The 21,026-nt window shown below is 32.2% G+C and overlaps 2 protein-coding genes across 2 annotated transcripts; both read left to right on the forward strand.

The window, feature by feature from the left end:
- Positions 1-10,654: 10,654 nt before the first annotated feature.
- LOC133673193 (receptor-like protein kinase HSL1) lies at positions 10,655-14,288 on the forward strand. Its single transcript, XM_062093896.1, has 2 exons — positions 10,655-13,501; positions 13,632-14,288. The coding sequence occupies exons 1-2, from the start codon at positions 10,933-10,935 to the stop codon at positions 14,024-14,026; spliced, it is 2,964 nt and encodes a 987-aa protein (XP_061949880.1). The 5' UTR covers positions 10,655-10,932; the 3' UTR covers positions 14,027-14,288.
- A 3,559-nt stretch (positions 14,289-17,847) lies between these two features.
- Positions 17,848-20,047, forward strand: LOC133672831 (NAC domain-containing protein 73-like). Its single transcript, XM_062093368.1, has 3 exons — positions 17,848-18,318; positions 18,409-18,598; positions 19,162-20,047. Exons 1-3 carry the CDS (start codon positions 18,169-18,171, stop codon positions 19,719-19,721), a joined length of 900 nt encoding a protein of 299 aa, XP_061949352.1. The 5' UTR covers positions 17,848-18,168; the 3' UTR covers positions 19,722-20,047.
- Positions 20,048-21,026: the final 979 nt, after the last annotated feature.

A 21,026-nucleotide genomic window follows, 5' to 3' on the forward strand; every position in this document is an offset into this window, starting at 1 on the left:
AAAAATTTAAATTTTTTTTTTGTTAAAATTTAATATGATTTATACGTTTTGAATCGTTTTGATGTGCTGATGTCAAAAATGATTTTTAAAAAATGAAAAAACATCGTTGGCATGCATTTTAGCACGAAAAGTTATTTGAAAAGCACCCGCAACCACACTGCCAAACACGCTCTTCTGTGCCTACTTTGGAGCCATGAAGTTGTGGTTGTCCTTTAGTATTTTTTTCTGATTTTTTGGCATAGGCTAGGGATATTGAAAAAAATTTGGAATGCAAAAGAAGCGACGGCCAATATTGTCAAAGTTTCTTTAATTTCTCCTTTTCTCCACAGTCAAAGTTTATTTAATAGCACCATGGAAGATTTGAACCACAGATGACCAAAATCATGGTGTTATATTCTCCTCAATAATTTAGTTTGGTGGAATCTACTATTTTATCACAGTATCGCTTGGTTTTGCAATAGATTGATTCTCTTTCAATTGAATACTTGTTTGATATTATAGTAATTTTTATTTTTTAAAATTAATTTTCATTTTAAAAGTATTATATTAGTGTTTTTAGATATTTTTTGATGATTTTAATATACCAATATAAAAATAAATAAAAATATTATACATTATATCACTAGAAAAACATTAATTTATGATCATTTAATGTTTTTCAGTGATAAAATATGATTTCAACACTTAGCTAAACACTCACTAACAAGTCCCACTAATCTATTTCTTATTGTATGCAATTTGTATCCAAAAAATAAAACATTCAAGTTGGCGAGTGATTTGTTTAAAATCTAACGAGTAGATAAATGATATAAAAAAAAATATATTTAAACAATTATAAAAAGGAAGAAGTTTGAAATGCTTTAGATCGGAAGTCCACTCTTTCTTTAATAGCAACGGGACTGGTTGCTGGGCAACAATCAATTCCAATTCAAAGAAAGACTTGTAAGGATTCAGGATTACACGAAATGGGGGGCATGATTTGCCCTTTTCAACCCACATTTTTTCTTCTTTAACTAATTCCGAGTCATGGTCTTAGGTTCGAAATAGGGTTTTATCTTAAATGTGGTGGCACAACAAATTGTCCTTTATTATTTCTTCATTTTCTTGCCTGTTTTGTTCAAAAAACACAGGTGAAATTTTCAATAGAAAGTGATTTTTTTATTTATATTTTCTTTTTATTAATGTGAATGTCTAAACCAGTTTGTGTGTATTTCGATTAATTCCGCATGTCCTAAAATTAACAACCATGTAAGCCTCTAGTGATCCTGAGGTTTGTGAGACTCGAATTGGTGACTTTCAGGGAGCAAATCTAGAGTTTGAATAATTGAGTTATACTCTTCAAGATTATTTTTTTTGTTACTTAATTTTTATTTAATATTTTTATAGTTTTGATATGTTGATATTATAATTTAAAAAATTTATTTTGATATTTTTCAAATAAAAACTACCATATATCGTAATATCAAACATATTTTAAACACTTTAAAGTAGATCAAGTCAAACTCAAATGACATGACAGTTCAACTATTGGATTGGAAAAATAACTAAATTCAAAGAGCAACTCACCAGCATCTACCCACACAGAAAAAAGAACTCACCAGACACCACCACAGAATCCTTCCTGCTGTCACAATACTTGAGAATCTTGGGGACATTTGTTGAAACTCATATAGGCATATAGGCCCATTCCTCCTCGTGTCTGGTCTTCTTTGTCCAGCTCTCACTAATTATGTACTCGTATTTGACTAGAATCACTACAAGGCTGCTGGCATGGTATCTTCATATTAACATTGTTTTTCATGGGCTTTTCTACCCAGTTCTCAGTAAATCAGGCCTGTGTTATGTAGCGAGTCTTCTGCTAATTGGTATCCTCAATAACGGGCTTCATCTTGTCCAAACAGCAATTCTATCACTTGTAGCTGTCGATTGGTGTCCTATACTTCTCCTGGTATACTTCCATGATAGGTTTGCATGGAAATAGCTTGAATCGGAGCTCGATCTGGGCTAGTCGAAAAGAGCTCTAGCATGATAAATGGCCTGATAAACTCGGTGAAATTCACACGCGATGATCTAATGAACTAGGTTTCTTTTCAAGCCAATATCTGGACTAGATTTGCAACTATATTTGATATTTCTCGTGTTATTATATCTAGTTCGATCTCGAGGGAAAAAAAATGCTAACTTTAAGAGGTTAGTATGATGATTAAGAATGTTTACTGTATTTTTGGATTTAAACTTTGGCAACAACGTCCAAAAAATCAATTAGATCTGTTAACATATGCATGAGGTTGACATGGGAGGGCGATGCAAATACTACAAAAACACCTTGGATCAAAGAGGAATTCTATAATAGCAGCTTGTTATCACATGCTTAGCAAGATTGCAAGCTACGAAAAATCAAGTAGAAGATTTTTCTTAACCTGCACACGATTGAGATGGTCACTGAAAATGATATATTGTGAAGGGATCGCACTTTTTATTGCAGTAAGAAAAGACAATGCATGATGTTAATGTGGCAAGTGCTTAGCGTCTCTATATTTCCTTAATAAATAAATCAACGGCAGTATTATCCGAGTCAATTGGGGAAAAAAACACAGAGAGTCGGGGCCCTTCGTCCGAGGCAAAATAATTGAGGTGAAGAAATTGGAGGCATGCATCCACCACTCAGGTCCTGGTTAATCTTCATTAGTGATAAATAAAACCACAGAAATGTGACCCTTCGGTGCCAAATACTATAACCCAATTCTTGCTTGTTGCTTTCTGGTTGATTTTGACATCTTCCTTTATTTAATGGAAGGGCCTCGAATATATTTTTCTCTCTTGGTTTCCACACTTGCATTTGTATTTTGTATTAATGACGATTTGCTGTCGGTGAAATAGTTAATTTTTTTTTATTTTTTTTTATATTTTCTGATCATCTTGATGTACTGATATAAAAAATAAATTTTAAAAAATAAAAATTATATATCATTTCGATATATTTCCATGTAAAAATTACTTTGAAAAAAATCGCTATTATAATATATTTTTATGAATAAAAAATTAAAGGATTGAATTTTTTGTTGTTATTATTGTTATTTTAATTATAGAAAAGTTAATTATTTTAATTATTCAAAATATCATTATGTCAATTTTAAAATACATTAAAATTAAGTAATTTTCATTTAATAAATAATTTAAATTTAAAACTAAAATTGATAATATAATAACCTAAACTCTTTATATCCATTAATATTATTATATTAGCTTTCTCAACCGAAAGTTATAGCATAATGTAAAGAGAATTAACCTACTTATTAATTTGAGCTTTTATTTCAAAAGTAAAGCTAAAATACTATACAATATAGGAAGTGGAGCCGATCATTGAATCTCTAGTGATGGATGGTGCTCGTGGCAATGGAGGAGTAATGTCTTCATCGATTTTGAGTTTTCGTTTTCCAAATCGATGCAATGAGTCAATAATATTTCAATCAGCGTTTCTTCGCCGGCACGATGGAGTGAGCCACCCCATGTTAGACATTGATAAATATATGCTACACTGTCAACTAATCTATTGCCCATCTGTTATGGCATTTAATGAAGCTTTAAATTAAGGCAGAGAAAGAATATTAAATTCGGTATACTTCAGCATGTAGATCCTAAAATCCCCTAATCTAGAGTTTGATTTATATTGAGCTTGGAGTTGGATTGGTAACAATATATATATATCCGGATCAGTTTGCGCGTGTCTCGATTAATTTCACGGGCTTTAAAGTTAATGATCATGTAAATTTCCAATGACCATCATATTAGCAACTACAGGGCTCGAACCTGATATCATAAGAAAAGCAAACCTCTTGTTTTCAAATTCTTAAATTGAACCATTGGTTGGATTTGTAACAATATTAATTTGATGAAACTTGGTTGATTAAACTAATTTTTTAATTAAATTTAATTCAAACTCAGTGCAATGAACTCTAAAAAATTTTAAAAATCAAAACAAATGTAATTTTAATTAGAATAATTGATACAGATTAATCTAATCTTGGCTTTTTTTTTTTGTATCAATCTTTGAACCGGCACAACAACTATGGAGAGAAGTGTGACCATGAAAGGAAGGGAAAGGGATCTTTGAGTGCTAGGAGATATTCGTTAAAATGGCTGCTGCATTAACTTTCTCAGATTCCTAAAAATACAAGGGGGATTTTCGCATAAAGAGAGCTTTTAGTGGTGTTTATCTAAATACAAGGGGGAATTTTTTTTTTTTTTACTGGTACTTCTGAAATAAAGTAAACAAATAATAATGGTTCATAAATGATTAATAATTTTTTGAGGGGGTAAAATATGTATTTCCATGTAAAAAGCTTTAAATTACAGCTGATATTTTGTAATTTTAAAAACTTTATGATTAAAATTAATGAATGTTAATGTAGCTCACTTGTTTTTAAAATCTTATTTATTAAATTTTGAGGGGTGTAGTTTAATTGGTCAGGTTCTGAATTTGTTCTATAAAGATCACAAGTTCGAGTCTCACAAACCTTGAAGCCATTGAAAATTTATATGGCCGTTAACTTCAAGACCCGTGAGATTAGTCGAAGTATATACAAGCTGACCCAACTACTCACATTAATAATAATAAAAAAATCATATTTATTAATGTAATGTACCGCATTAAAAACTTTAATTTTATACTCTTAGTATGGTGGATTGCGTGATGCCCTGCACTAACACATCATCATAACTTCATCGTCTAGAATTCCAACACAAAAACACATAAAACATTTTTATTTATTTTCAATGGGAGGAATTAAAAGAAGAGAGAGATCAAAGATGCCATCTTAGATCCAATCAATAACCTTTATGATCAAATTGGAGTAGAAGGGAAAGAAAGAGTATTGTAGAAGATTTCTAGGTATTCGAATTCTTGCATTTTTTCCCTAGAAACGAAACATTCTTGAGCTTGTAATCCTTATCAGGAATACAATTCCTCATCTTTTTTCTTGAGAAAGCAATTCACCTTTCATACAAAGAAAACTTGGTTCCTCTACCACAACCAAACATAAATATTTCTCTATTTTCTTTTAAATTCGATGTTGGATAAACCAGAAATAATATGATTTAGTTATTGTGTAAATCAAAATTTAATATATAATGAAGATTGATCGATACATATTTTATAGCACTATGAGACCCATGTTGCTGAGCATCATCATGTCATGTTTCAGACTTTAAGTTGCTTTAGTTCTGTCTATGAGTTGGAGTTGGAGTTGTAATTATTTTTTAAAATGTTTTTTAAATTAAAATTATTAAAATAATTTTTTTATTTTTTTAAATCAATATATCAAATTAATCATTAATTTTTAACAAAATAATATCTATAATCTACAAAAAAAATTTAATTTTTTTAAAAACATAAATTGATCTGCGTTTTCAAACACTACCTAATACCAAATTCTTAACAAAATTAATTTTTACCAAAATGATATCTATAATATATAAAAAAATTAATTTTTAACAAAAAAAATTAAATTTTTTAAAAACACAGGTTAATCAGCGTTTTCAAACACCCCCGGTACCAAATTCCCACCTTCAGGAGATGTTATACACTTTCAAGCATGGTCATTAATTTCCAAATGTCTAAACAGAGATATAATCGTTTTCTTTTCCATTCTAGAAGAAAGAATCGGTTTGATATCACAACTTGCTCCAGATAAGGTTACGAGCCTCTACCGTGAATTCGGGTTAACTTAAAATAATTTTATAAATAAAATAAATTCATGATGGATAATTGCTTTTTAAAAGTTTAAAACCATGTTATTTTAAATAAAAAATTAATTATCAAAACTAATCTAGTTACTTAAGTCATACTTGTATTTAATTCAATCAACCATATAGATTGTATCTGACTTAGATTAATTTTCAAACTAAATTAAATTAAAATTTAGCTTATGTTATGTTTCGATAAATTATTTATACCGATGCTTTTACATGCCATTTGGGAGCATCACCGGTCAAAAAGAGGAGAAGAGGGAGACCGGCATTTGACATCATGACTGGCTTACGGTACAGCAAAAATAATTAGTCTACGAAAAAGGAAAAAAAAGGTTTGATCTTCTTTGTAATAAAAGATTATATTCATGGAGGAGGAGCATAATTTTCAACAATTTCAGCCATTCTTTTTCGAAGCAGATCTGCCGAATTCACATGTTCGAGTTCATATATTGTCCGTATAATCAATTATCACACTCCTCCTTTTTGCTAATTACTCCCACTAACCCATCCAGCTTTGCTAGGAATCAACTACTGCATCATATATCCCTGTACACTCTACAATTAAGAAATCCAAATCATTGACAACTTTCTTTCTTTTTTCCTTTACTTTTTTTTTCTACTTTGATGATTAAGTTATTCTTCAACACGATGAATCTAGAACCAATATATTTAGGATTTAGATCAACACATGTTGAAGGAAGAGTGATTCTATCAAAAACCCGGCTCGACTAAGGGCAAAACCCATCTCTCAACCTATTAATTTTTTTTTGAAAAAATCCTGATCAAAACATTGTTATTTAATTATTTTTATTTTTTTTAATTTAAATTAACTCTTTAAATTCATAACCCAAACCTTACCCTAAATAGACCCAAGCTAGGTTTTATGATTATGTTCGAGCAAGTATCTATGGTTTAAAGTAAGTTTTTAGATATGATTTTAGACAAATAATCTATAAGAACAACTAAAAACTGAGATAAAAACTTGTGAAATTAATATTTACCTTTTATTATTGCAAACTATTAATTAAATTCGAGACGATAACACGAGAACTAATTATTGGAAATAAAGTTGCTTACCACTTGAAACGATATCCGGTAAAAGTAATGCTTTAAAAGAGACAACAACTTCTAAAATCTCATTTATCTGTTAGAAAATAGTTTTTTCTTTTGAAAAATGATTTTTTTTTAAAATAAATTTCTGAAAATGAATTGTTTTTTTATATTTGATAGTATCATGAAAAATAAATTGAAAAATATTTTTCAGTATTTGGCTATGTCATAGAAAATGAGTTGAAAAATAACTTATTAATGTTTTATTTTTTTCAAGTTTATTAAAATAATGAAGAACAAATCTTACAATTTAAAAGTTGAATGAGAATGAAATTATAAAAAAATAAATAAATCTAATTTCATAAATTATCTCGAATAAAATAAATAACAATCAAAATAATAAAGATCAAATCTAATAGATAAAAAAAGTTGAAAAATGATGAAATTAAAAAAAATACAATTTCATAAATTATCTCAAATAAAATAAACAACATTTTAAAAGAATAAAAACCAAATCTGATAGATAAAAATTTTTAATTAAAAAATAAAAAGAGAAAAGCAAATAACAATCATAAAAAAGAGGACTAAAGTTGGTATAAAAATTAAATTAAATCAATTTTTAAGGGATAAAATTGAAGAAAATAAAAGAATTAAAACTAAACATATAGCCATCAAAAATTTGAAAACCAAATTCGATATGATCAGCAGATAACATGATATTTTTAATTTTTTCACAACTTCTAAAAGGTGTTTTCCGATCAAAATAAAAAAAATACTTTTCTAAAACCCAAGCTAAATTTTTATTTGATTAGAAAATATTTTCTCTTAACTAATTTTTTTTAATAACAAATCAACATAAAAAATTCTAAAAAAAACCTTCTAAAAAATCACATTTCATTGAACAAACAAGACATAAGAGTGAAAATTCTGTGGTGTACGATGCCCTAAGATCAATCCATGCAAAGATTTTCCTTTCTTTGCTGGGAAGGCAATCCAATTTTGCGTGTTGGTTGGCGATTGGAGCAACAACTTTAGAACAACTTGTCGCTGCATAATGGGCTTGTCAATATTAAAATCATGAATAGCTGGCTAGCTTCGATAATTCTTAGAATTCGTTTGGATAACCTTTTAAAACCTTTCTTTTTTCTGCAATGGAAGAAGTAGGCTGAAAAGTCTAGACAAACGGGCCTTAATGTTCATCAAATATTAATTTAGTTCTTAATTTGTAAATATCCATTAACATGCATTCATGTGTACACAATCATAACTTTGCATGCTCGATTCTATTTAGACATCATTTGGAATTACCTTTCATGTGTTTTTTAAAATGTTTCTTATTTTAAAAAATCATTAAATCTATGTATTTTTAAATATATATTTTTGGATTATTTTTATAAACCTTTAAGAAACATTTAAAAATTCATTAAATTAATATTTTTTAAATGAATAAATGTTTTGTGTCGCATTATAAAACATGTATTTGGAATTGCATTTAATTTGGAGTGTCTATTTGATATTGTAGCATGAAATACTTTTCAAAAATATATATTGTTTTAAAATATATAAAAATAATTATTTTTTTAAGATTTGTGTCGCATTATTATTATTATTCCCATCAATTTACACGCAATTCAACTAAATATATAACTTTTGAAATTAATAAATATATAATTACCCTAAAATTTATGATCCCGGTTACCTCAACAGCCAGCTGCATTATTTCATTACACATGAGACCAGGACAAAAACAGTGTCGTCAATCATTGTTAAAAAAACCCTTTTTTTCCAACGTTCAAACATCACAGTGTCTTCGACCTCACTTTCCAAGGAACACATAAAAAGGCATGCAAGCTTTTCGTTGTTTTCTCTCGTTCACACTGACTCTTCGGCGGGGCTGCCATAATTTACAGCAAAAAGGGGAGTTTTTATCCCAAGAAATGTCTTTTCTACATGTTAAAATGGGGCACTATACACACCCACCTTCAAGCCCAGGAGAGATTCCAAATTGATGTGATCTCTCATGTTCGTCTTGGATTTTGTTTGGCTTGCTTGTACAGCATCTTGGTCTGCGTTTGAATATTCTTTTTCCAGCACCAAACGTGCTCAAAAGACTTCTATTCTTGGATAAACCAATTACAGGATAGCTAGCAGCAATTCCTACGCCTTCAGATATTCCTATGTTAGGGCTAGTTATACATAGCATAGGAAAAACTCATTATCCTAAAATATTATACCTAAAATAAATTGCTTTTATATTCTGGATTTGTAATGAAGTACTTGTCAGGTTTTGGTGTGTGTGTGGGGTTATAATTATTTTTAAAGTAATTTTTACTCAGAAAAATATATTAATAATATTTTTTTATTTTTTAAAAATTATTTTTGAAATAAATATATTAAAATGAATTGAAAATATTAAAAATATATTAATTCAAACCAAAAAAAATTAAACTTTTTAAAAAATGCTTTTTAAACACATTACCAAACACTCTATTCATTTTTAAAATGCGAGTGTCGAGGTTGAGTCGATGAGTCCATAGGATAATGAATATTAAATTATGTTTTTAAACTCATTCCCTTCTTTATGTTACATGTTAGGCTAATATTGTTTTAATACAAACAACTCATAACTTTTTAGGTGATGGGTTCTAATACAAATAATTGACTTTGATTGTTTTGATGACACAATGGTTAATCTAATGATCCAAATTATTTTTTTAGATTAATCTCCAAATATAATCTATCTATTATGATTTTTATCTAAAGTAATTTTTCTAAGATTTTGTTTATTTCATAGAAAATAGTTTTTTAAAAATTATTTTTTAAACTTTTATATGTTTGTTTACTATTAAAAAAGTTAGTTAATGAAAAATATTTTTCTGTCAAGAAAAAAATTTAGTTTGGTTTTCACAAAAGTATTTTAATTTTATTTTGAACAAAAAACACTTTCTAAAAGTTGTAAAAGATTTAAAAATATCTTTTTATTTATTGATTATATCAACTTTGGTATTCAATCTTTTGATTGCTATATATTTTATTTTTAATATTTTTTAATTAATTTTATCCCTTAAAATTTGATTTAATTTGATTTTTATATCAACTTTGATCATCATTTTTTTAATTGTTATTTTTTTATCATTGTGATTTTTTATTTATAAAATTTGATCCATATTTTTTTATTGCTATTTATTTTATTTGAAATAATTTATGAATTATTTTTTAATTTATAATATTTCATCTTTTTTATCTGTCGGATTTGATCTATTTATTTTAATTGCTATTTATTTTATTTTTAATAATTTATGAAATTCTATATTTTTTCAATTTCATTTCTCTTCAACCTTTTAATATGTTATATTTGATCTTTATTCTCTTAATAATTTCTTTTTAAAATTAAAAATATATTTTTTCAACTTATTTTTTATGACATGACCAAATATTAAAAAATATTTTGCAATTCATTTTTTATGGCACCATAAAATATTAGAAAATAACTTATTCTTCATGAACTCACTTTTTACTATAAAATTATTTTTTAAAAAATTACTTTTCATGGGTTCTTAAAACGCTTTAGTCGGTATATAATGCTTGTTTATAGCCGTGGTTCAACATGTTTTTTATAAAAAAATTATTTTTTTCTTGTTTTAAATTATTTTTTTAATGTTTATATATTATTTTTATACACTAGAGTGAAAAATAAAATTTAAAAATAAAATAAATATTATTATAAATAATTATTTTTTTAAAAACAACTATGGCTACAGCAACACACTGGATAACACCCACGATAGGATTATGCAGCACTATTTGGCCATGTGATGTATAAAGTTTCTTGGTTAACTACAAACCTAATGAACCGAACCCAACTTCTGATTAAACTCCCAAAATCTAAGCATAGAAACTTCCAAGATTGTTTCTTTATCAACTCTGTACTGACTCCCATTGACTCTCCAGAGTTTCCACCATCTTTGAACTGCAAATCCCATGTCTTTTTTATCTACCCTCACCCCCCAAAATTTTCCAAGACTATTGTAACTGGCCCCCACTTTTGTACCCTTCAAAACCCTTATCCCAGAAAAACCAAACACTCAAACACTTCCCACCACTTTCCCTCTCTTTCTTCCTCTAAAAAACATGTTTTTTCACCTTTCCCTTCTCTTTCTCTCTCTACTCTTCACGTCCAACTCGCTGAATCAGGATGGCCTGTTTCTCCAGCAAGTCAAGCTCGGTCTCTCCGATCCATCTCGCGCCCTCTCCTCTTGGAACGACAGGGACGACACCCCGTGCGGGTGGTATGGTGTTACTTGCGACGAGTCGACTCAACGAGTCACCTCCCTCGATCTTTCTAACTTGGGGCTCATGGGACCCTTCCCTTACTTCCTTTGCCGCCTGACCAATCTGACGTCGGTTAATCTGCTGAACAATTCCATCAACTCGTCTCTCACCTCTGACATTGCCGCGTGTCAGAGTCTTGAGGTTCTTGAGTTGAGTGAAAATCTTCTGGTGGGGTCCCTTCCCGAGTCACTGTCCGAGTTAAAAAACCTTAAGAAACTCAATTTGGCGATGAACAATTTTTCCGGCGGTATTCCGGCGAAGTTCGGGGAGTTCCAGAAGCTGGAGTGGATTTCACTTGCTGGGAACTTGCTAACTGGGACAGTACCCAGTGTGCTTGGTAACATTTCCACACTCCAGTATCTTCTACTGAGTTATAACCCCTTTGCCCCGGGTCAGATGCCAAGTCAGCTCAGTAACCTGACTAACCTGGAAGAGCTCTGGCTTGCTGGTTGTAATCTCGTGGGTTCGATTCCCGAGAGTTTAGGCAAGCTATCTCGGTTGACTAATCTTGATTTGTCACTGAATCGACTTACTGGCTCGATACCGAGTTCACTCACTTGGCTGAAGAGCGTTGAGCAAATTGAGCTTTATAATAACACTTTATCAGGCGAATTGCCTCTGGGTTTTTCGAACTTGACCCTGCTAAGAAGATTTGATGTCTCAACGAACGAGTTAACTGGGACAATCCCGAATGAGTTGACTCAGTTGGAGCTCGAGTCGCTGCACTTGTTTGAGAACAGATTTGAAGGGACTTTGCCTGGGAGCATAGCAAAGTCACCGAATTTATACGATCTCAAATTGTTCAACAATAAATTTACTGGCGAGTTACCGAGTCAGCTCGGGCTTAACTCACCATTGAAGTGGTTAGATGTTTCATACAACGGATTCTCAGGTGCGATACCAGAGAGCTTGTGTGCAAAAGGTGAGTTGGAGGACTTGATTTTGATTTACAATTCATTTTCCGGAAAAATCCCAGAAAGTCTGGGAAAATGCAACAGTTTAGGCCGGGTTCGGTTAAGGAATAATAGGTTCAATGGCATTGTTCCTGGGGAATTCTGGGGTCTACCGAGAGTTTACTTGTTTGAGCTTGAAGGTAATTCATTTTCTGGGAAAGTTTCTAATAGGATTGCCTCTGCTTATAATCTCTCTGTTTTGAAGATTTCAAAAAATCAGTTTTCGGGTAATTTACCTGCGGAGATTGGTTTTGTAGACAAGCTGATTGAGTTTTCGGCTAGTGATAACTTGTTTACGGGTCCAATTCCAGGGAGTTTGGTTAATTTGAGTAACTTGAGTACGCTTGTGCTTGATGACAATGGATTGTCTGGTGGGATTCCATCCGGAATTCAGGGTTGGAAGAGCTTGAATGAGCTTCGTTTGGCGAATAATAGGTTATCTGGTTCAATCCCAGATGAGATAGGGAGCTTGCAAGTGCTTAATTATCTTGATCTTTCTGGGAATCACTTCTCGGGGAAGATTCCGATACAATTGGACGATTTGAAGCTCAATTTGTTGAACTTGTCGAACAATATGCTCTCCGGGGCGCTCCCTCCACTTTATGCTAAAGAGATGTATCGGAGTAGCTTTATGGGAAATCCAGGTTTGTGTGGTGACTTGGAGGATCTTTGTCCACATGAGGGTGATCCGAAGAAGCAGAGTTACTTGTGGATTCTTCGGTCGATTTTTATACTTGCTGGTATAGTGTTTGTTGTTGGTGTTGTTTGGTTCTACTTCAAGTACCAGAATTTCAAGAAAGCAAAGAGAGTTGTTATTGCATCGAAGTGGAGATCCTTCCATAAGATTGGTTTCAGTGAATTTGAGATCCTTGATTATCTTAAAGAAGAAAATGTGATTGGAAGTGGAGGTTCTGGGAAAGTCTACAAAGCTGTGCTTAGCAATGGTGAGACTGTAGCAGTGAAGAAACTAAGTGGAGAGAGCAAGAAAAAGGATACAAGTCGCAGTTCCATCAAAGATGAATTTGAAGCAGAAGTTGAAACTTTGGGAAACATCAGGCACAAAAACATTGTGAGATTGTGGTGTTGTTGCAATGCTGGAGATTGCAAGCTTCTGGTTTATGAATATATGCCAAATGGGAGCTTGGGGGATTTGTTGCATAGTAGCAAGGGAGGCTTGTTGGACTGGCCTACAAGGTATAAGATAGCTTTGGATGCAGCTGAGGGCTTATCTTATTTGCATCACGATTGTGTTCCTCCGATAGTTCACCGGGATGTAAAATCAAACAACATACTGTTAGACGCAGAATTTGGTGCTAGAGTTGCGGATTTCGGGGTTGCTAAGGTGTTTCAAGGAGTTAACAAGGGGACTGAATCCATGTCTGTTATTGCAGGCTCCTGTGGTTACATTGCACCAGGTATTTCACTTCTGTCTATTGGATTGTTACAGTTTGGTCGATTTAAGCCTTGTTTTTGCTCGCTATATCTACTCGTTTAAGCTCCAAATCATTACTGTAATTGAATTAGTTTGAACTTGCCTTGGTGCAGAATATGCATATACTGTTAGAGTGAATGAAAAGAGCGACATCTACAGTTTTGGGGTGGTCATATTAGAGCTGGTAACAGGCAGACTCCCCATAGATCCAGAATTCGGAGAGAAAGACTTGGTCAAATGGGTCTGCACAACCTTAGTAGACCAGAATGGCATGGATCTTGTAATTGACCCCAAGCTCGATTCACGTTACAAGGATGAAATCTCCGAGGTTCTCAATGTCGGTCTGCGGTGCACAAGCTCACTTCCCATCGACCGGCCCTCAATGCGAAGGGTGGTGAAAATGCTGCAGGAAGCCGGCATGGGAAACAAGCCTAAAGCCAACAAGAGTGACGGGAAGCTCTCTCGTTTTTACTATGAAGTCGTCTCCGATCAAGCAAGGATAGCTTAAGAATTTTGAGTTTTTAGACATGATTGGAGTAGCTAGATAGCACTTCTTCTAGTGAATTGCCTCAAGATGTGTTTGATTTCATGGGGGCGAAGGGCAAACGATTGATGTAATGACCTGAGGTAGATTGCCGCATGCCGCCCTTGAAAAGTAGTAGCTGTATTAAGACCACATATTTAGATATAGCAGATAGATTGTAACTATATATTTCTATCATCTCGCGCTGCTACTTTTACTGGAGTTAATCCACTATCCACTTTGGTTAGGTAACTGTAACACGAAAACACGAGATGAGAGCTGTCAAGATTGAAACTTTTCATTCCATCAGTAACAGCTGTTATGCAATTTTACATTTTTTAGGGAATCCAATCTAATCTCTTGTCTTTATTCATTTTGAATCTTTATGTCTGTTAAAGTAGTTTTTATTACAATCAACACATGAAGACGATAAAAAAATATAAAAAATTAATTTTTAAAAAACTTTTGCTTAATTTTTATTTGAAACACAATACTAAAGTGGGGGTTTAATTATTTAACTTGGCATCATTAACTATTAATTGACCTAACTAGCTATATCTTGAAGGTTCTCTAGTGGCATGCCTGCGAGCAGTGCCTGGTGAAATCACCTGGAAAGGTTCCAAGTAGCAAGAGACACCTGAGCTAATTTAATGGAGATAGGTGGATGTAGGTGCTTGTCTTCCTCGGTCGTCCCTCTTTTAGGAGAATTGGGTCCTTTTCTCTGTAAAAGCAAGAGGCACCACGGGAGTGAAGGACTGAGGACGATGCATGTGTTTCTGAGGAAAATGACAAGACACAAAAAACAAAAAAAAGTGTGTTTGGACTTTGGACTGCATGAGGACTCTAACCTTCTTTGGTTGAAGCTTATTTTGTTTTCATTCTGATTTCTCAGGCCATTTATTTGTTTTGGGCTTTGAATAGTTCCAGCTAGCTTACCCACCACAATTTTTTGAGGTTACCAATCATTGACGTGAACCCGAACGAGTCGTTGACTCAAGTTTGTAGACTTAACTCATGTTTTTTAAAAATTTAATTTTTTTTATATTTTAAATTATTTTGATTCGTTAATTTTAAAAATAATTTTTAAAAAATAAAAAAATATCATTTTAATACATTTCAGCATGAAAAACACCTTAAAAAATAATTACAACCACACTCTCAAACAGACCAAACCAATAAAAAACCCAAGTTTACCCATAATCTAGTCAAAACCCTTTATTTTTTTTTATTTTTTTTAAACAATATGGTTTTAACCTTTATTTTTTAAAAACTCACCTTATTTATAATACAGTCTTATATTAAATCAACCTGTCAATTAGGTTTATTTACATTTCTGCACTTCTACTTTTATAGTAAGATGAATGTTCATTTTGCCATTATAGTTTTCAAAAACTTTTAATATGATCCCCAGCTGTTAAATAATTAAAAAAAGAGTAATAGAGGGCTCACTTTTTTTCATTTTTTTAAAAAATTATTTCTTATTTTCTCATTGTTTTTTTTCCTTTTTAGACCCTCGTACATGTGATAATTAATATCTCATAAAGATCTTAAGAATATAAATTCATAATAATAATGATAAACTAAAAAAATAGGTTTTTTGTTAAATTATATTAGCTATAGAAACATAAAGCACAATATTGTTAGTTTTAAAAACTACAGGAGTAACATTGAAAGTCTTAACTTAACTATAAAGCCAAAAGTAGAACATTTCTCAATTTAATGGGAGAAAACCTATGGTTTTTCCCCTTTTCATCACATCCGATTAACAAATATGGTTTTTTAATTTCTAAATAAAAAATAGATAATATTTTTTCTTATGAACACTTGCATGATAGTACTGTTTAAGATTAACTGAGATAACAATTATTTTTTAAAATATTTTATAGTTAAAAAGCACGGCATGCCATAAAAACAAACAATCCCGACATCTATCTCGGACTGGCTTTTATGGGTTAAGATGAATTAAATATGTTTTTCTGATTCGATAAAATACGAAACAGAATCATAAGAAAGTATATATTTCTTAAACAGACTTAAGATTTGAATGCTGATAATTAAAAGGGACGTTCAAGATTCAACGTTAAACTAAATAAAAGCCCAAGTTCAAGATTTCAAGAACAACTCGATATTCAATTTAAATAAGATAAAACTAACAAATTAAGAGAGAGTGCGGGGTCGGAGTGGGGCAGCACAATTCCTTGATACTTGGACTAAGTATATTCAAAGGAGAAATTAAATAAATATATATTGCTGGATTCTTACTACTTGTGCACCTCTCTTTTACTTTACTATATTTCCCACTGACAATGATATATCAGTACAATGGTATTTATGCTTTGTTTCCTTTTCCCAGATGAAGGTAGGTGTTGCCTTTTAACCCCCACAAAAATAATAATAAAAAAAATAAATAAAAAATCAATGGATATATATTGCTAAAAGAGAATAAACACTATCGTAAAGGGTCCTCAAATTCCCATGACCTCTCAAGCTCGTGATACATGCACGTCTTGTTCTTCAAATCAATTAAGGGGAAATATATTAGTGAATGGATATACAGCTAGATTTTTTTTTCTTTTTTATTATATATGATGCATTTTTCAACGAGGGATGTAGTAATTACATAGTTATATAGTTTCTTTTGGAAATTATTAATTAATATATTGATTCGAAGTTATAAATATTTATATATGATTACAAAAAGAATATTTGTATATACTTGGCTCGTGAAAAAAAAACCATACATTTTCAAGGAATCAATTCTTGTTTTAAATATTATCTTCTTATGAAATATTGATAAAGGTGGTATTTAATTAAATTCCACATATATATCACCCCCTTTTGTTTTGTGCATACCATTAAAATAAAAAAAAACTCATTCATGTATGCTAACAAAGCAAACCTATTAAAAATTTAAAATCTAAATGAATACAGATTAAAAAAAATAAAAAAACCTATTTAATCTAAGTAAAAGACCTGTATTGATGACCCAATTAACCTGGACTTGATTTTTTTACAACTCAGCTTTCAACTTTTAACTTGTTAATTTTTTTTTTGATTTTTTTAATTCAACCTTCTTTAGATTTGGGCAACTTATTTCAGCCATACACACACATGCACACACACACCCCATTTTTATTTTCTTTTTCTGGAAAAAGGGGCAGTGGCAAACATGGAGCACTGTTCTTGAATCGTGCACATGTAGGTAAGGGCTAAATAAAACCATGGAAGCTGAGAGGGAGGTTGTCAGTTTACTGTGATAGATAGGTTTCTTGCTTTACATGAGAAGTCTACGTGAAGAAATATAATTATATTTGATTGGATAATATTGACTGTTAATATATTTATTAATTATTACTCCATTTTATCTCTTTTCGTCTTCATTTTTTCAATATTTAAGGAGTTTATATATATATATATATTAGCTTTGTACACACTCTAGGTCGACATTGGAGCTGAAATCTCTCCCTCTCCAAGAGGTGGTGAAATGGCACTCACAAATCAGATTGCCCCATCTCCACTCAACCCTAACTAGCAATGATTAATCTTTGATTTTGTTTCCTTTTTAATTTTTATTAATCCTTAAACTTGTTTCAAGAAAACAATGGTGCCTTTGGAAAGAGAGTAAAAAAGACCCTAAAACTACATTTATTGTCCTACAAGTTTTCATACGCATCCCATTAATTTCCATGAGCTCACACAACCAAACTTAAGATCCAAGCAACCCTAAATTTTTCCCTTTCTTTGCAACAAATTACTACTACATTTTTAGAAATTACACTATATTTGGATTTTTTAGGTGTAGCTTTGTCTCTCTTGAGAAATTAAGGACAAGGAGGGGAGAGGGTAGCGTGCAATGTGCATGTGTTCTCTCATGCAAAAGTGGAGGAGAATTTAATTCCTTCCCTACCCTAAAGATTAAGTACCATGTCTTGAAGAGAGACAATACATGCTTTAGAAGAGACAAATTGCTTTTTCCCTTCTTTTCTTTTAAGCCCTTTGTCTCTCTCTCTCACATCATTCATGGTCTTTGTTTATTTTGGAGTAGCAGTAGTGGAGGGAGAGGGCTAGCAAGGAGAGGTCTTTCTTTCAGTTGTGGAATATGTGGGCATAAGAGGAAACCTAAGGAAATGACTTGGTGCAATGACTGCAACGATGTGCAAACAATTGAAAGAAGCTCACCTCCACCTTGTAACGCAAGTGTTATTGCTCAAAGACACAAAGAATGTTTGATCAGGAGTTGCCCTTCATGTGGGCACCAAATGAAATGCCAAGACCAGGTTTTTCTTTTTCCTTTTTTGCTTCATGTATAGTACTTGTGTGCTTGGAATACCTTAACTATAATAGTTCATGATATAATGTTTGCATAGGCAAGAATTCATGACTTGCCTGGGCTACCAGCCGGAGTGAAGTTTGACCCGACTGATCTAGAGCTGCTTGAGCATTTGGAGGGGAAGGTGAAGTCTGATACGTGTAAGGTTCACCCTCTGATTGATGAGTTCATCCCTACAATTGATGGAGAGAATGGAATTTGCTATACACACCCAGAAAAGTTACCAGGTGACATTCCAGGGATACTAATACAACAGTTTTTAGCTAGTTCATAATACCATCCAATTTGATTTACATGCTTGAGTGTTTGCATGCAACTCAAGAGGCCATTTATCATGAGGCCTTGCGTTGTTTGAGAAACCAACCCACAATGCTGTTAGGGAAAAACAATGTAGAGGTTGCCATATTTGAAGATAATAAATTCTTCGTGATCTTAGATTCAATGAGGATCACCATGCCTTCTTTCACCTACTCTTCTCCTTTGAAGCACCAACCAAAAACTTTATGGTATAGCATTTGCCATTAGATCCTAGAAGAAACCCACCACCTAACGTTTGTATATTTGTTAGCATTTGCTTTTAGACATGAAGAAACCCCCCAACCAACCCTAGACATAAAAGATACATAATTCCTAGCTAGAAGGATTAGCTTTCCAATGATGGTAATATTATAGCTTATTAGGCCCAAAAATGACTTTTCCCTCATGCATGCTTATGAAAATCTTTCTTTTTTTAACATGTATTAACGTTGTATGAATTAAGACCTGTTGGCCTACTGTGATCACCATGCAGGAGTGAGCAAAGATGGGCTAATTCGCCACTTCTTCCATCGACCATCGAAGGCATACACAACTGGAACAAGAAAGAGGAGAAAGGTACACACAGACACAGAAGGTGGTGAGACTAGATGGCACAAAACAGGCAAGACTAGGCCAGTTGTTGTTGTTGGAAAAGTGAAAGGGTATAAGAAGATACTAGTGCTTTACACCAACTATGGGAAGCAAAGGAAGCCAGAGAAAACAAATTGGGTAATGCATCAATACCATCTTGGAAACAATGAAGAAGAGAAAGATGGAGAGCTTGTTGTTTCAAAAGTTTTCTACCAAACACAACCTAGACAATGTGGTTCACTCATCAAGGATTCTGTTCCTGTTCCTTCAAAATTGAAGGCACACAGTAGTGGACATGAGGGCTCTAACCTTAAGAACAATACCACTGATCTTGTCGAGTACTATAATCCTTCCTTTATATCCTTTGACCAAAGTGGACAAAATAGATCAACAAACCCTAACCCTCCTCAACAACTACTTCCCCATTTTGCACTTCATGATGGATCTTCTCGTATCCCTTGAAAAATAAAGAAATGGGAAAGGAAGGCTGCAATCAATGAGCCTTAGTGAAATAAATTAATATATACATATATAAAAACGTAGGAGAGGCCAAAAGGCAGGATACATTGAGAAGAATAAGGTTTCTTTAGCTAAGAACTAGGAGCTGAATTCTTCAGGAGTTAGAGAATTGAAGTTTTTGGCTACTTTAATTCCTTTCTTCTTCTTCTTCTTCTTTCACAGCTTCTTTTGTAATTCATGCTTTGTACTGCACTGTGACATTGATGTAAAATTCACATGGGTCCTAACACTTTTTCTATGAGAGAATGTTAACTTTGGAACTGTACCAAGATCGATGATTCTTCAACCACACGCGCGCGCGCGCACGCACACTTCGTAAAATCTTCGTAATGATTACTCCTCAAAATAAGAATGCAGCTCCCTTTCTCCCATGCTGCCTTGTGATTATTTGTTTATGCCCTCACAAATTATGTAAACTGTTAGATTGATCATGGCAACTAGTTGAACAGCTAGTCCATTAGTCTTATGCAGAGTACAATAGGCATTTCTAGCTTGTTTTTGACACGGTTAACTCCGTTCAAGATTAATCTAATAAAACCCATTTATATCGACACAAAGGTAAAAAAAAACAAAATGCTGTTGTTTTTACAAGTCACCATTTTGAAACAAGGAGAAAATCATAGAAAAACTTCTACCAAATTGATCGAATTTCCGGTCGGTGCCTGGCTAGCTTAGATGATAAAATTTTGTGGTTATCAAGTGTTCTAAAGTTTCAATTCGATTACACTAGCAAAGGAAGAGCTTTAAGGAAGAGAGGCTGATCACTGTACGTGTGTAACCCGGAATCTAATGAGCGTAAAAAAACACAAAAAAACCTTAATCCATTACACCTTGACTGTCCTACACCAAGTGCTCAAGGGAGGAACCCTCCGAGTGGGATCTGTTTTCACCAGCATGTAAATTTAATTAATTAGTTGATTGGCACCCATCATACCTGACTTACTACAGGATTAACAGCCAAATACATAAACCACATGTAAAAGGGCTTCAACAGCCCAACTTCAACAAAATTAATAGGTCCATCTCAGTGCCATATACAGATGACCATGGAGTTTGTCCAGTGGTTTGTGATTTCTTCTAATATGAACTACTGTCTTAGTTGTTTTACATAGTCAAGTCAATCCACAAAAAAGTTGGTTAAGAGAGTGTATTGGTGTTACTCTTTATTATAGTTTTATTTAATAGTTTAAATTTTTATATTTCTAATGGTTTTTTTTATTGATATACTATTATAATTAAATGATGAAG

This window comes from Populus nigra, chromosome 14, assembly GCF_951802175.1.
Source record: "Populus nigra chromosome 14, ddPopNigr1.1, whole genome shotgun sequence".
NCBI lineage: Eukaryota > Viridiplantae > Streptophyta > Magnoliopsida > Malpighiales > Salicaceae > Populus > Populus nigra.